This window comes from Microcaecilia unicolor, chromosome 10 (genome assembly GCF_901765095.1).
Source record: "Microcaecilia unicolor chromosome 10, aMicUni1.1, whole genome shotgun sequence".
NCBI classification, from domain to species: Eukaryota; Metazoa; Chordata; class Amphibia; order Gymnophiona; family Siphonopidae; genus Microcaecilia; species Microcaecilia unicolor.
Genome location: NC_044040.1, coordinates 181,285,609 through 181,299,832, shown reverse-complemented (window position 1 = coordinate 181,299,832; position 14,224 = coordinate 181,285,609). Strand labels below are relative to the sequence as shown.

Below are 14,224 nucleotides of genomic sequence, written 5' to 3'. Positions count from 1 at the left end.
GATGAATGGAGGGGACAGATGGCCATGGATGGATATGGATTGCAGGGCAGGCCTCAGGCAGAGAGGGGAAATGCTGGATAGGGAAAAATGGAGGGGCCAGGTGACAAAGGAGCATGGATTGGAAGGGCAGGACTCATGAGAGGGAATTGCTGGATACGGATGAATGGAAGGGACAGATGGCCATGGATGCATATGGATTGCAGGGCAGGCCTCAGGGAGACAGCGGAATGCTGGATAGGGATGAATGGAGGGGCCAGGTGACAGAGGAGCATGGATTGGACTCACACTTTCACTCTGACTCTCAAACACTCACTCTCACATACACTCTCCCAAACACACACACTCCGAGGAAAACCTTGCTAGCGCCCGTTTCATTTGTGTCAGAAAACGGGCCTTTTTTACTAGTTTTAAATAAAACATTCCACAGTGATTCAGCTCTACAGGAAATGAAGCCACGGCCAGCAAGGTTCACAGCATGTTACTGCGTAACGTGCAAAACATCCAATAAAATAACCTAAATTCCACTCTGTGACCAGTGGCCAAGTCACTTCTAAATGAGATGTTCTATGAGAATTGGTAAAGGCCACCAATAAGGTAAATACAGAGGCAACATCCATTATGTACATAGCTTCACGGAAAACATATCAGACTGTAGAGATTTATGATGGGAAACCATAAGAATAGCCATACAGGGTCCATCTAGCCCAGTATCCTGTTTCCAACAGTGGCCAATCCAGGTCATAAGTACCTGGCAGAAACCCAAATAATAGCAATGTTCCATGCTACCAATCCCGCAAGCAGTGACTTCCCCATATCTGTCTCAATAACAGCCTATGGACTTTTCCTCCAGGAACTTTTCCAAGTTTTTTTAGATCCAAATACTACATTTTCCGGAAAAGAGTTCCAAAGCTTAACTATTCGTTGAGTGAAAACATATTTCCTCCTATTTTCCATGTAACTTCATTGAATGTCCCCTAGTCTTTATACTTTTTGAAAGAATAAAAAAAATTGATTTACTTCTACTCATTCTACACCACACAGGATTGTGTAGACTCAATCATATCCCCCCCCCCCCCCAAAGCCGTCTCTTTTCCAAATTGAAGAGCCCTAACCTCTTTAGCCTTTCCTCATATGCAAGGAGTTCCATCCCCTTTATCATTTTGATGATCTTCTTTGAACCTTTTCTAATTCCACTATATCTTTTTTGAGATAAGGTGACTAGAACTGAATGCAATACACAAGGTGAGGTCACACCATTGAGTGATAGAGGCATTATAGTATTCTCAGTCTTATTTACTATCCTTTTCCCAATAATTCCTAGCATCCTGTTTGCTTTTTTGGCCACCATCGCACACTGGGCAGAAGATTTCAGTGTATTGTCTATTTTCTTGGATGTTGACCCCCCCCCCCCCCCCCCCCCCCCCCCCCCCAAGCTGTACCTTAGCATCAGGAGCTATGATTTAGATTATTCTTCCCAATGTGCATCACTTTGCATTTGTCAACGTAAATTTCATCTGCCATTTGGATGCCCAGTCTTCCAATTTCCTAAGGTCTTGCTGCAATTTTTCACAGTCCACATGTGTTTTAACAACCATGAATAGTTTTGTGTCATCTGCAATTTAATCATCTCACCCATTGTTCCGATTTCCAGATCATTTATCAACATGTTAAATAGCACCAGTCCCAGTACAGATTCCTGTGGCACTCCACTAGTCACCCTCCTCCATTGAGAGAAATGGCCATTTAACCCTACCTTCTGCTTTCTGTCCAATAACTAATTCCTAATCCACAACAGAACACTGCCTCCTATCCCACAACTCTTTAATTTTCTCAAGAGTCTCTCATGAGGAAATTTGTCAAAAATCTTGCTGAAAATCTAGATATACTACATCAACTGGGCTCACCTTTAGCCACATGTTTAGTCACGTCTTCATAAGTACATATAAGTACATAAGTAATGCAACACTGGGAAAAGACCAAAGGTCCATCGAGCCCAGCATCCTGTCCACAACAGCGGCCAATCCAGGCCAAGGGCACCTGGCGAGCTTCCCAAACGTAAAAATATTCTATACGTGTTATTCCTGGAATTGTGGATTTTTCCCCAAGTCCATTTAGTAGTAGTTTATGGACTTGTCCTTTAGGAAACCGTCTAAACCCTTTATAAACTCTGCTAAGCTAACTGCCTTCACCACGTTCTCCGGCAACGAATTCCAGAGTTTAATTATGCGTTGGGCAAAAACTTTTCTCCGATTTGTTTTAAATTTACTACACTGTAGTTTCATCACATGACCCCTAGTCCTAGTATTTTTGGAAAGCGTGAACAGACGCTTCACAACCACCTGTTGCAGTAGATCCTGGGGAACTGAGTTCGATTCCCACTGCAGCTCCTTGTGACTCTGGGCAAGTCACTTAACCCTCCATTGCCCCTGGTACAAAATAAGTACCTGGATATATGTAAACCGCTTTGAATGTAGTTGCAAAAACCTCAGAAAGGCGGTATATCAAGTCCCATTTCCCTTTCCCCCTTTACCTGTTGTGACAATCCCATACTATTTTGTGCTTTGCGTTTTTCAGTAGAAGATTAAGCCAGAAAGCTCCTTTGTCCCTCCTGTTGGATGTGGAATACATATTCTGGACTGCACATATATCGTTTCCAGTCCGCCCTCCTATGCTTCATGTTTGATAACTATCACACACAGAATGAGGTTGGGGAGGAACCCTTGTACCAGTGGCGTAGCTAGGTGGAACCCAGGGGGAGCGGTTGCTCCCCCAAACAGACTTTTAGAAAAAATGGCGCCTATGCGCCGCTGCCACATGCCAATATCGTTCTCTACCTCTGTCCTCTTCCCTCCCTTGCGAGCTTCTCCTGTCTCTTCTGCCTCTTTCATCTGCGAGGCCATTTTTACAGCCCTGAAGCGTTCTCCGTCCAGCACCGGCAATTCAGATAGTCAGCCTTCTTGCCAGCGCCGGGGCCTCTCCTCAGGCGCGTCCCACCTCTACGGAAAACAGGACGTTGCATTACAGTAGGCGGGACGTGCTTGAGGAGAGGCCCCGACGCTGGCAAGAAGGCTGACTATCTGAATCACCGGTGCCGGACGGACAACGCTTCAGGGCACTGAACATGACCACGCGGACTGTAGAGAGGCTGTGGGCAAAACGCGAAAGATGTAAGACTCAGGGAGGGGGTGGAGAAGGGAGAAAGAGCTGCCCAAGGAGGTTTTAATAGGAGTGGAAATGAGCCTATCTAGTCCATTGTAAGCAAGGAAGCCGGTTTGGTTAATCTGTTTCCACTCCCCCGCGCAGCCGTAATTGCCGTTCACTCGAAACAAAGCAAGCAAACATGAGCTGCTGCCTCTACCTTGTCATTTTTTATTGTTGGTCCATCTGTAGCAAGTCTAAAGCTGTTTCAGTTAGATAGGCAGTGCCTTAAAAGCGGGCGGAGAAAAGAAATAACAATTGAATATCACTAAAACAGCTTCAAAAAATATTGTAGCCGGTAGAAACCGCAATTATAAACTCTATAGGTTGAGCTCATTTTTCTTTACTGTTCTTGTTCTATACAATACAGATGTCCAGATTTCAGTGAGGATATCCTGTTTCCTGATGGGTTCACCTTAACTGTTGTTGTAATCTGCCTTGGGAAGCCTGGTGTTTTAAAGGTGATAGAATATATTGAAATTAAATGGAAGTAGAATTAAACTCTCCTTTCATTGGGGCACATGGAATCATATCATCTATTTTGTAGAACTTTCTTTTAGATACACAAATGGATTATTCTGTTTTGAACGTGTTTCAAGGGCAAGTGGTTTTATAAGTCAAAATAAAAAGAAATAGTTTGTTTCATCAGATCTCTTTTGTTTAAACATAAATGGGCTAAAAGCCCCTAATGCAGTCAATTGGTTTTCTTATATTTTTTGCTTGTGATGACTGTGCCAAAACTGAAAACTCTTATCTCTATCTGGTCGATAATAAAAGGAACACTATCCACCCTTAAAAGTTGCTTTGTGGCTCTGCATGAGGACTTGTGATATTGAATAAATAAATGTATATTTGTGTCCCTAGTCTTGCATCTTTTGTTTATATAATCCTTTCAAGAAATCCAGTTAATCATTTAACATTAGTGGAACATAGCCAAAGAGGCATAGTATGGTCGCGTTTTAATAATGGTAATCCTAGGGCCCATAAGGAACAGGTTATTTTGAGTTAGTCTTCACTAGACCAAACTTGCTTTCCTTGTGCCATCACTATCCAGCAGGATAGGCAGTGTCTTAAAAAGTGGAGGATAAAGGATTTTTTTTTACACATTTATATCACACATTATCCCAAGCAAAGTCGGATTAAATATGGCTTACATTTGAAAATACAAATACCTGTTTTGTAAAAGGTACATTTTTTTTTCAATTTTTATTTTGCAAAGTACAGGAGAAAATGCATTTCTGTTTCTTTTTTACCAATATTGCACTGTTTATAGAGTCTGGCTTCCTTGAGCAGAGAGGAGGGGGTCTCTATTTCAATTTTTTTTTCTTTTGTAGCTCCTTATTTTGTATTTGATTGTTATCGTGGAATGTTGTCACAATTTGGGTTTCTGCCAGGTGCTTGTGACCTGGGTTGGCCATTGTTGGAAACAGGGTAATGGGCTAGATGGACCATTGGTCTGACCAAGTATGGCTACTCTAATGTTAACAAGGTATCTAGCAGTGGAATAAATGTGTGTGCTAGGTAGTTAAGAAGACAGGTTGCCTGCTCTGGACAGTCCAGGGACCTCTTCTGCATCCTGCCTCCTGATGTAACTTACTGTTTCCTTGTAGGCAGGACACAACAGAGACAGCCTGTATTAATCAGTGCCCGCAACAGCCCTTGAGCAACAACACAGGCACTGCTGTCTAGCTGACCCCAACCGGCGCCTATTTTATAAAAGTCTGCTCCCCCTGAGATCAAAACCTGGCTACGCCTCTGCCTTGTACCCATATTTTCTTGTACCCTTGTACCCATATGCTGCTGTAGTCCTCATGTACAGCTTCTTAATGTGGGAGAGTATACCGCTGAATTCTAGTTACTGCTTCTCCTGGCAGGGTAATGAACTCCTTACCATTACTGCAGCTACAGTTAAGAAAAGTGATGCATTCTTTTCCCTAAACAGTGACAGTCACTGCTTGAGGCACCCAGTGTGCCCTGCTGCAGTTTCACTGCTGTTGGACTAAGGACGAGAAACTCTAAGAAAAGTCAGGAACCATGCTGCAGTTGCTGCCCTATGTCTGGATGTGTGCCAGGAAAAGGTCAATCTTCTGCATCTCTAGAACACTGAGCAGCTTCCAAAGATCTTCATCACCAGCCTCCAGCACCGATTTCCTCCCTACAGCAGTAGCTCAGGGGCAGCCCACTTTCCAGATTCTGGAGTTTGGGCTAGTGCTCTGTTTCTGGCTGCCCCACAACGGCCTGGGCATTAACACCCAAAAACATGTGGTTTGGAGAGCTTGGGAAGACAAATAGGGTCTTCTTTGCATAAGAGATCCCAAGCCCCATCAACCTACTACTACTACTTAACATTTCTAAGCGCTACTAGGGTTACGCAGCGCTGTACAATTTAACATAGAAGGACAGTCCCTGCTCAAGGAGCTTACAATCTAAAGGACAAATGTACAGACAATCAAATAGGGGCAGTCAAATTGGGGCAGTCTAGATTTCCTGAATAGGTATAAAGGTGCAACATTGAAGCGGTGGGCTTTGAGCAAGGATTTGAAGATGGGTAGGAGGGGGGCTTGGCGTAAGGGCTCAGGAAGTTTATTCCAAGCCTAGGGTGAGGCGAGGCAGAAAGGGCGGAGCCTGGAGTTGGCGATGGTGGAGAAGGGTACTGAGAGGAGGGATTTGTCCTGTGAGCGGAGGTTACGGGTGTCAGTTTGACTTCAGGTGTCAGCAGCTCAGAAGCTGTTGAGAGAGGGCTGGGACTTGTAGTGAAAGTGGTGCTGCAGGGTGCGAGCAGGGTATACTCATCCAGTGGCAAAGGGACAATGATCACACAGCTGGCGGCAGCAAAACAGCAGCAGTATTTTTTTTCAAAAAGGAAAGGGGATTAGACCAAAAACTTCTTTTAAAAAAACACTAGGTTTACTGTTCATTATTCATCGCTAAGCTTTAGAACAGTGATAGTTCAATCATTTTGTTCTGAGAAGGCTTAGCTTCCCTAAGCCTCTTATACACACACACACCAAGACTTGCAGTAAGTTTGCTTTTCATAATTACCATGTCCCTGATATTCAAAACTATTTAACCGGCCAGAAACAGCTCCTGGCTGGTTAAATAGCATTTAAGCACCCAACCACAGATATTCAGCGGGAGATAACCAGTTATCTCCCGTTGAATGTCCCACGTGGCGGCTAACCGGAATTGAATATCTGGGGGTCCAGCGGCCGATCATGGCACTTATGAGGGCTGCCTTCTGTAGGCTGAATATAGGCCCTCATATGTTCCCTGTACTATAAATGAAAGGAAAGGGGAAACGATCATTTAACATCAATATGACCAAAACCGAGCTTCTCATTTTCCCCCCAAACCCACCTCCCCGCTCCCCCCGTTTTCTATTTCTGTTGATGGCTCTCTCATTCTCCCTGTCTCCTCAGCTCAAAACCTTGGGGTCATCTTTGACTCTTCTCTCTCCTTCTCTGCTCATATCCAGCAGATTGCCAAGACCTGTCGTTTCTTTCTTTACAACATCCGTAAAATCCGCCCCTTTCTTTCCGAGCACTCTACCAAAAACCCTCATCCACACCCTTGTCACCTCTCGTTTAGACTACTGCAATCTGCTTTTTGCTGGCCTCCCACTTAGTCACCTCTCCCCTCTCCAGTCGGTTCAAAACTCTGCTGCCCGTCTCATCTTCCGCCAGGGTCGCTTTACTCATATTACCCCTCTCCTCAAGACCCTTCACTGGCTCCCTATCCATTTTCGCATCCTGTTCAAACTTCTTTTACTAACCTATAAATGTACTCACTCTGCTGCTCCCCAGTATCTCTCCACACTCGTCCTTCCCTACACCCCTTCCCGTGCACTCCGCTCCATGGATAAATCCTTCTTATCTGTTCCCTTCTCCACTACTGCCAACTCCAGACTTCGCGCCTTCTGTCTCGCTGCACCCTACACCTTCCTGAGCCCCTACATCTTGCCCCATCCTTGGCCACCTTTAAATCTAGACTGAAAGCCCACCTCTTTAACATTGCTTTTGACTCGTAACCACTTGTAACCACTCGCCTCCACCTACCCTCCTCTCTTCCTTCCCGTTCACATTAATTGATTGATTTGCTTACTTTATTTATTTTTTGTCTATTAGATTGTAAGCTCTTTGAGCAGGGACTGTCTTTCTTCTATGTTTGTGCAGCGCTGCGTATGCTTTGTAGCGCTATAGAAATGCTAAATAGTAGTAGTAGTAGTAGTAGTAATATCAGCAAAGATACTGGCCCCAGCCCACTATCACTGTTTTACAATAGAAAAACACCACTTAATATATGAAGAGAATGTAAAATGTATTTATATGGTACAAGCCATAGAACTTCCTAAATTTCAGCAAAAAATAGAAGCGTACACTTTCTGTGTAGTCCTTGAAATACTCTTACTTCTGTGGCACAATGACTTAATACATCTCCTTCCCCTTCTTTAACAAAAAAAAACATTTTTGAGACAAATTCTTTAGAATTGTACAGTTCATATTCATCAACTCTCACAGGGTGGCTGAAAGACTTGCTCATGCTGTTTCATTATTTTTAACCACTGTTTGAAGTCACAGCTAATGCTGGATCATTCATCAACCACTGACTGAAGCCGACATTGCTTATGAAGGTCTAAAGTGGTTTACATCTGCAGATTAAAGCAATGGTGAATTTATTGATTCTAACATGGTGAAATGCCCTATTTTTAACTCTACTGAAAAGGTCGTTTCCTATAAAAGCAATGAGATATAGCAAGTGACAAGCTGTATCCCAGAAAATGTTACACTAAAATAGAAAAATGCTGTAGATAGATGAGAAGTAATTCACAGGCTGATGGGAAACTGTGGGATTTGCAAACAGTGATACTGAAACCTGGTGATGCACGGAACAGTAAGGCTTGAATAGGTCAGTGAGATATTCTGATACAAACACCAGATGTGACCTCATTTACTTTAAGTAGATACACACTGAATGCAACAACTGGCTCGAGATTTGGAAAACCAAAGACCAAACATATATTTAACATTAACCTTCTGTATTAGTCACCCAACAAGCACATTTTCAAAATAAGTCAAACTTTGTCCCAATGCAATAACTATAATCGATTGTGCACTACAGTTACCCCCAGCCCTCAAAAAATTAGGATGTGCTTCCTTTGCACAACAGAATATTAATGGAATTTTGGAAATGAATCAAAAGAATAACAATTTAAATTTGTTTTTCATTCCTAAATCCATGATCCCCCTCTTCCTGCTCCCCACCCCTGCACTGCCGCCTAAGTATCCCAATTTTCTTTTTTAAAGAAAAGCTCCTCCAGTGATTGTTCCCCTGCTTACTAACTGTCCCCTAGGGGTCCTTCATAAGACAGAAGCAACTCTCAATCATTCCTGCCTAAGTAGTCCACACACTGAGAAAACTGTTAGTAATATTCAGCCCGAATTGGTCAGCTTTTGAGGGTTTTTTTTTTAAACACAATCCATCATGAGCTTTTTATACCCACATATTTAATATCTGGCTGTTTACAAATACTGATTATTCAGGTATGATGTGGCCGCCGGAACTTATTCGGGTACCAATGATATTCAGACTGGAACCCGGATGAAGTTGACAAATGTCGTTGTCCTAACCTTTAACTGGATATACAGTTAGTGGACAGAATACTTGCCACTAACCTGGTAACGTACAGTTCCACCCAGACTCTACCTCCAGATTGTCCCTGGCACTCCCAGAATAATGCCAAGGCTGTCTGACTGGATTTTCAGCAACACTATTCCACTGAAAATCCAGGTATGACCCAGTGAAGAGGGCTTATTTGGGCAGAAGCCATGCTTTCCCAGGAAAGTCTTGCTGAATATCCAGCCTTATGAATTCAATAAAGTATATCACTGGAGAAAAAGATATGATTTTTAAGAACCAAATAAAACAGCAGCACAGTATGTGAAAGCTAAGCAAGTTTACTCACCAGCGGTAAAGGGAAGTGCGCTGCATACTGTAAGTGACGCAGGAGGTCATAATTAGATGGAAATATTAATTCTTTCTGCTTTTCCCTTTTAACTGATTTTTCACCATTGGTGGAGATCCCGCTATCCAGAGCGAGGCTCACATTCTCACATGGAAGACAATCCCCAGGCACTGGAGAAAAAATCTGAAACAGAACAGAATGCGCATGTAAAAATCACCTTACTTCCTAAGCCAGTGCTTCTCAACCCTCACCTAGCCAGTCGGGTTTTCAGGATTACCACAAAGAATATACAAGAGATTGGAGGCCCGTTGTAGTCAAACCTACTTAAGCTAATTTATCTCATGCATATTTATTCTGGTGATCCTGAAAACCTGACCGGTTTGAAATGCCTCCAGGGGAGGGTTCAGAAGCACTGTCCTAAGCCACACACACACACTACACAAAAACTAAGTCCTAAAGGTCCAAGCAAATATATCATAATTAGCAGCAGGAGGAAAAAAGGAGAGACTGACAGGGAGTGTTGTATGCAACACACGCAGCTTGAATGGATACATCACTGGAGATCATGATTTGGTATTGTGGAAGTTTTTCAGATGCAAACAGGAACTGTTTTGTAATATTAAGGTTTGGGTTTTCTAAGATGTGGCCAGGGTCACACAGACACGGCGTAGAAAGATCTTGTTACTTAGACAAAATTTTTGCAAATTGGGGCTCAGTATCTTTTGACATTTTCCTGCAAATGTACAGTATGATATAATATGAAATATATATATTTTTGAGTCATCACAAATATTTTTGAGCCTTCAAAAGCGGTCTTCAGTTCACTAGGCTTGGGGATACGTATTTATATTTTGAGTTGGGGATGCTGGGAGAGGGGAAACAGAGAGAATTTTGTGCCCACACTTTTTGGGCTCAAGCCCATCCAAACTTAGCTGTTTTGCTATGCCACCAACCCCAGCATAAAAATATGAAACAGAACAGAAGAGACTAGGCCTAGAAAGCCTACTAGTGGAGGTAACAGATTCAAATATTCATAATGAAATCTAGACATGCTTAGATCAGATATGAAAGGCAATGATAGGAAAAGCATTGAAGTGTCAAGTAAACCTGAAGATGTAAGTAAGTCATGGGGGCTCCAAGGATGACACTGGCAGTTCTCATCTCTTCTGACTCCAACCTGGTCAGTGAAAGCTGGGTATTGCTGCCCAGATGTTGACCAGTAGGGTGAAGGAAAGAATAAGGAGCAAATATAGAAAATATGGGCTGGCAATATCATGGTTAATGGGGTAACTAGGCTGCTACTAGCAGGTTACCTCTCCTCAGAGGCCAGCTGGGTCAGTGTTTGTGGGGTTGTGGTGACAGACTGCCATCCAGCAAGCACCTGGGTGCCGGGATATTTGTATAGCAGCCTTGCTGGATTAGGAGGCTACATGATTATGATAAGGCTCACTAGTGAGATTGGGGCGAAAGCAGGCTACCAGGCTCCTGCATTCAGGCATGATCTACTATGCTATTAAGAGAGACATGTCTAACCTGATCTTAAAAACCTCCAGTAAGTTCTCAGCATCCCTAGGTAATATTCAAGTACATCCCAACTCTACCTAATTTCAGTTTGTTATTCATTACCACACATTAGCCATCACCCTGTTATCCAATAAGCAAAAATGTGAGGTGCTTTATATGAGGGGGAAAGAGACACAATGGAAAATGCAATGATTCCTTTAGCCACCAAGTATCCTTAATGCTCCGTTCCCTTTCTACTGAACAGGAAGAAGAACCCTTACCACTATTAGCCCACAGCAGTACCACCACCACCAAAACCATTCTCTTCCTGGTTATTCTCAAGCCAAATGAAAAGCAACCTCTCTCATAAGAGTCAAGATCTATCTTTATCTTCAAAACACACCAAACTACATATTTCAGCTGGTATCCTAATTCTTCCTCATGTTAAGGCATGGGATGAGTTTTCTTCACATTTCGTTATGTTCTAGCTACATTAGCTTGATGTTCACAGATGAAACCTTTTACGGAACTTGACAGTGTGATTTTCATAGTAACCTGTTTAAACAAATGGTTGTTTAACATTGAATAAAACAGGAGGGATTGATCGATAAAATTGGGTTTAAATTAAAAAAAAAAAAAACCTCCTCCCAAAACAGAAATTCGAACTTACTGGAAATTCAGAACTGAAGTCTGTTTTGAAGTCATTCTTGTCTACATCATCAAAAATATTAGTAGTTCCTGAGTCAATGTCTAGGTGTTCTCCAATACCATGTTCCTAGTAACAAGAAGAAAAAAAAAAAGTAAACCAGTGCCACAGTCCAGAAAGAGAAACTGCATCTTCCAATACAGAACACAGAATCAAAAATCTCACAAATCCACCATGGTAGAAAGCACGATATTTGGAATTCCAAATACAGAAAAGACTATGGGGGTCCTTTTAGTAAGCTGCACTAATAGATTTAACTCACACTAATGATTAGCATGCGCTAAATGATAAGATGACCATTATGGGTGTCCTATCATTTAGCAAATGCTAATCATTAGTGTGCACTTAAAACCATTAGCGCACCTAAGTAATAGAACCCCTATATAACTCCCTCTTCTACCAGAAGATCCTTCAAAAGTAAAAGACCATTCAACCCCAGAGTTCATAAGACTGACAGCAGTTAGCCAGACACAGTCAATTAAAATTTAAAAAAAAAAAAGAAGATTAGGGCCCAATTAAACATATTATTTAAAAAAAAATTTAATATGGTACCAGACAAGTTTTACACACCTTCATTTTCTGTAGGAGTGAAAGAAAATAGAGATGGAAACAAGAGGGTGCCAAAAAAAAGGCATCAGGAATTAAAAGCCCCAGTTCCTTTGTGTCAGCCTCTGGTCCGAATTCTTCCCAATCTTTTTGTCATCCAAGTAAGATACTTAAGATTGGTGCTCAGCAAATAAAATGAGGCAGCAATATTACAGTGAAATACCAGTGAAATACCAGAGCAAAGCCTCCAGTAAAAAGATTTCTTTAAAATAACTAAGGGGTCCTTTTAATAAGCTGCGGTAAAAAGTGGCCTTAGCACACCCTTATGTGGGTTTTCCCATGCTAAGGCCATTTTTACAGCACCAGAAAAAAGGCCGATTTTCCATTTTTTCCATTAATGGCCTTGCGCTAATATTGTCATTAGCATTCCATCATTTAAAAAATTACCATGTTAGCACTTATCAACACCTATTTTGTCAGCAGCAATGTCTCACAGGCAATCCTGTGCTAATCAGTTAACACACGGTAATGTACCTGTGCTGATTAGAGCACCCTTATCTGCACCCTTCTCTTCCACCGCTAACTCCAGACTCCGTTCCTTTTATCTTGCTGCACCATATGCCTGGAATAGACTTCCTGAGCCGGTACATCAAGCTCCATCTCTGACCGTCTTCAAATCTAAGCTAAAAGCCCACCTTTTTGATGCTGCTTTTAACTCCTAACCCTTATTCAATTGTTCAGAACCCTTATTTTATTATGCTCACTTTAATATTCCCTTATCTCTTGTTTGTCCTGTTTGTCTGTCCTAATTAGATTGTAAGCTCTGTTGAGCAGAGCTATGTTCTTATACAGTGTTTTAAGATCTTAACAAACGTTCTCTAGAGCGTAGGCTATATGGTTCAGATGCCATGTGCAATGAAATACATTGTCTGATACTCAATTGTTGCATACTTTGCAATTCTGGACATAAGGTCTTACTTCCTTTCAGCAATTTTCTTTCATGGCTATGCGTTCTCTTTGGCATAGCAGATGACAGCTGCATAGGCTACATGGTTCAGATGGGGCCCAAGAACATCCAGAGAAAACAGAAAGTGGGACGCTTGTAGAGAAGACAAAAACAGTCTGCGCCAACTTGACTAAACAATGAGAGAAAAAATAGAAACATGCTATGAAATCTAATGAGATCACACGAGAGCTCAAAAGAGATCTCAAATGAGAGACCTGGCTACATGCACCCCATAACCTAGGGTGTGCCCGAAATGCACCACCCGTTGCTTGACCTGACAACTCTGCCAATAAGACTGTCTGTAATGAACCAGACATCTATGGAAAGGATGAAACGACGAGACGTAGTTTCATGAGCGCCGCTGCTACTACGACCATAACTTAAGAAAAAAGTGCGCGGAGCCGACGCGAGACCGAAGAGCAGGGCAAGAAAACTGGTAATGAGGACCTTATCATCCTCGTATCACGGACATTACTCCTCCCCAACTGAGCTGCACTTTAATTGAACTTCATGTTCAAGTGTACAGTGCTGCGTACATCTAGTAGCGCATTAGAAATGATAAGTAGTAGTAGTAGAAGAAGAAACGCCCACTTACTGCTCCTCCCAGGCATGCCCCTTCCACACAAAAATAAAACAATTTTTTTAACACATGAAAGTTACTGTAGGATATCCGAGCACGTCCCAGGTAAGTCCTTTTAAGCTGCGGTAAGCATACACTAGCGCTTATTGCATCTAGTAAAAGGACCCCATAAAGCTTCTATTCTTAGGCTTTATAAATTATACATTAAGTAAGTTTACTTTCCAGCTAATTAGTAGTTCTTTGAAGATACAAAAGAATTAGTATTTATCAGTCATTTCATGCCTCAGGTACTACCATCAATACCTTTTCTGGTGGAACTAAATATGTACATTTGTGTCACTTAGAAGTAATCAGTACAAAAAAGGCACTGAAACCAAGTGGAGGATACAAGACCAACCAGGGTAGGGGTAAGAGTACTAGGGGAAGTGGTATTTTCCAGTGTTTATATCTATTTTAAGTTTTTTTATCATTGCGAGCATTTCAGTTAAAATCAAAAATCAAAAGCCTTAAATTAGCCCAGAGACATCACTCAGCTATAATTTCAGCCTGTCACACTGCCCTTCAGATCCAGAATAGCCCATGACTATATATGCTGAATACACGTCTCTTGCCTATCAAATACTCTACCCCCCCCCCCCAGACAATATAATTTAGGATACATTTTTCAGAATACAAAATTGCTTGATTATTTTGTAATTGTAATTTTCTATAACTGTTTTATGT

At 42.0% G+C, this 14,224-nt stretch overlaps 1 protein-coding gene across 1 annotated transcript in view; it reads right to left on the bottom strand.

Moving 5' to 3' along the window:
• Window positions 1-9,142: 9,142 nt before the first annotated feature.
• The window catches only part of LOC115478360 (mediator of RNA polymerase II transcription subunit 12-like protein), a 122,070-nt gene continuing 116,988 nt past the window's right edge, over window positions 9,143-14,224 (bottom strand). The window contains exons 14-15 of the mRNA XM_030215662.1: window positions 11,334-11,438; window positions 9,143-9,343 (exon numbers count right to left, since the gene is read on the bottom strand). Of these exons, the coding sequence (XP_030071522.1) occupies window positions 9,143-9,343; window positions 11,334-11,438 (306 nt within the window). The remainder of the gene's footprint in view (window positions 9,344-11,333; window positions 11,439-14,224) is intronic.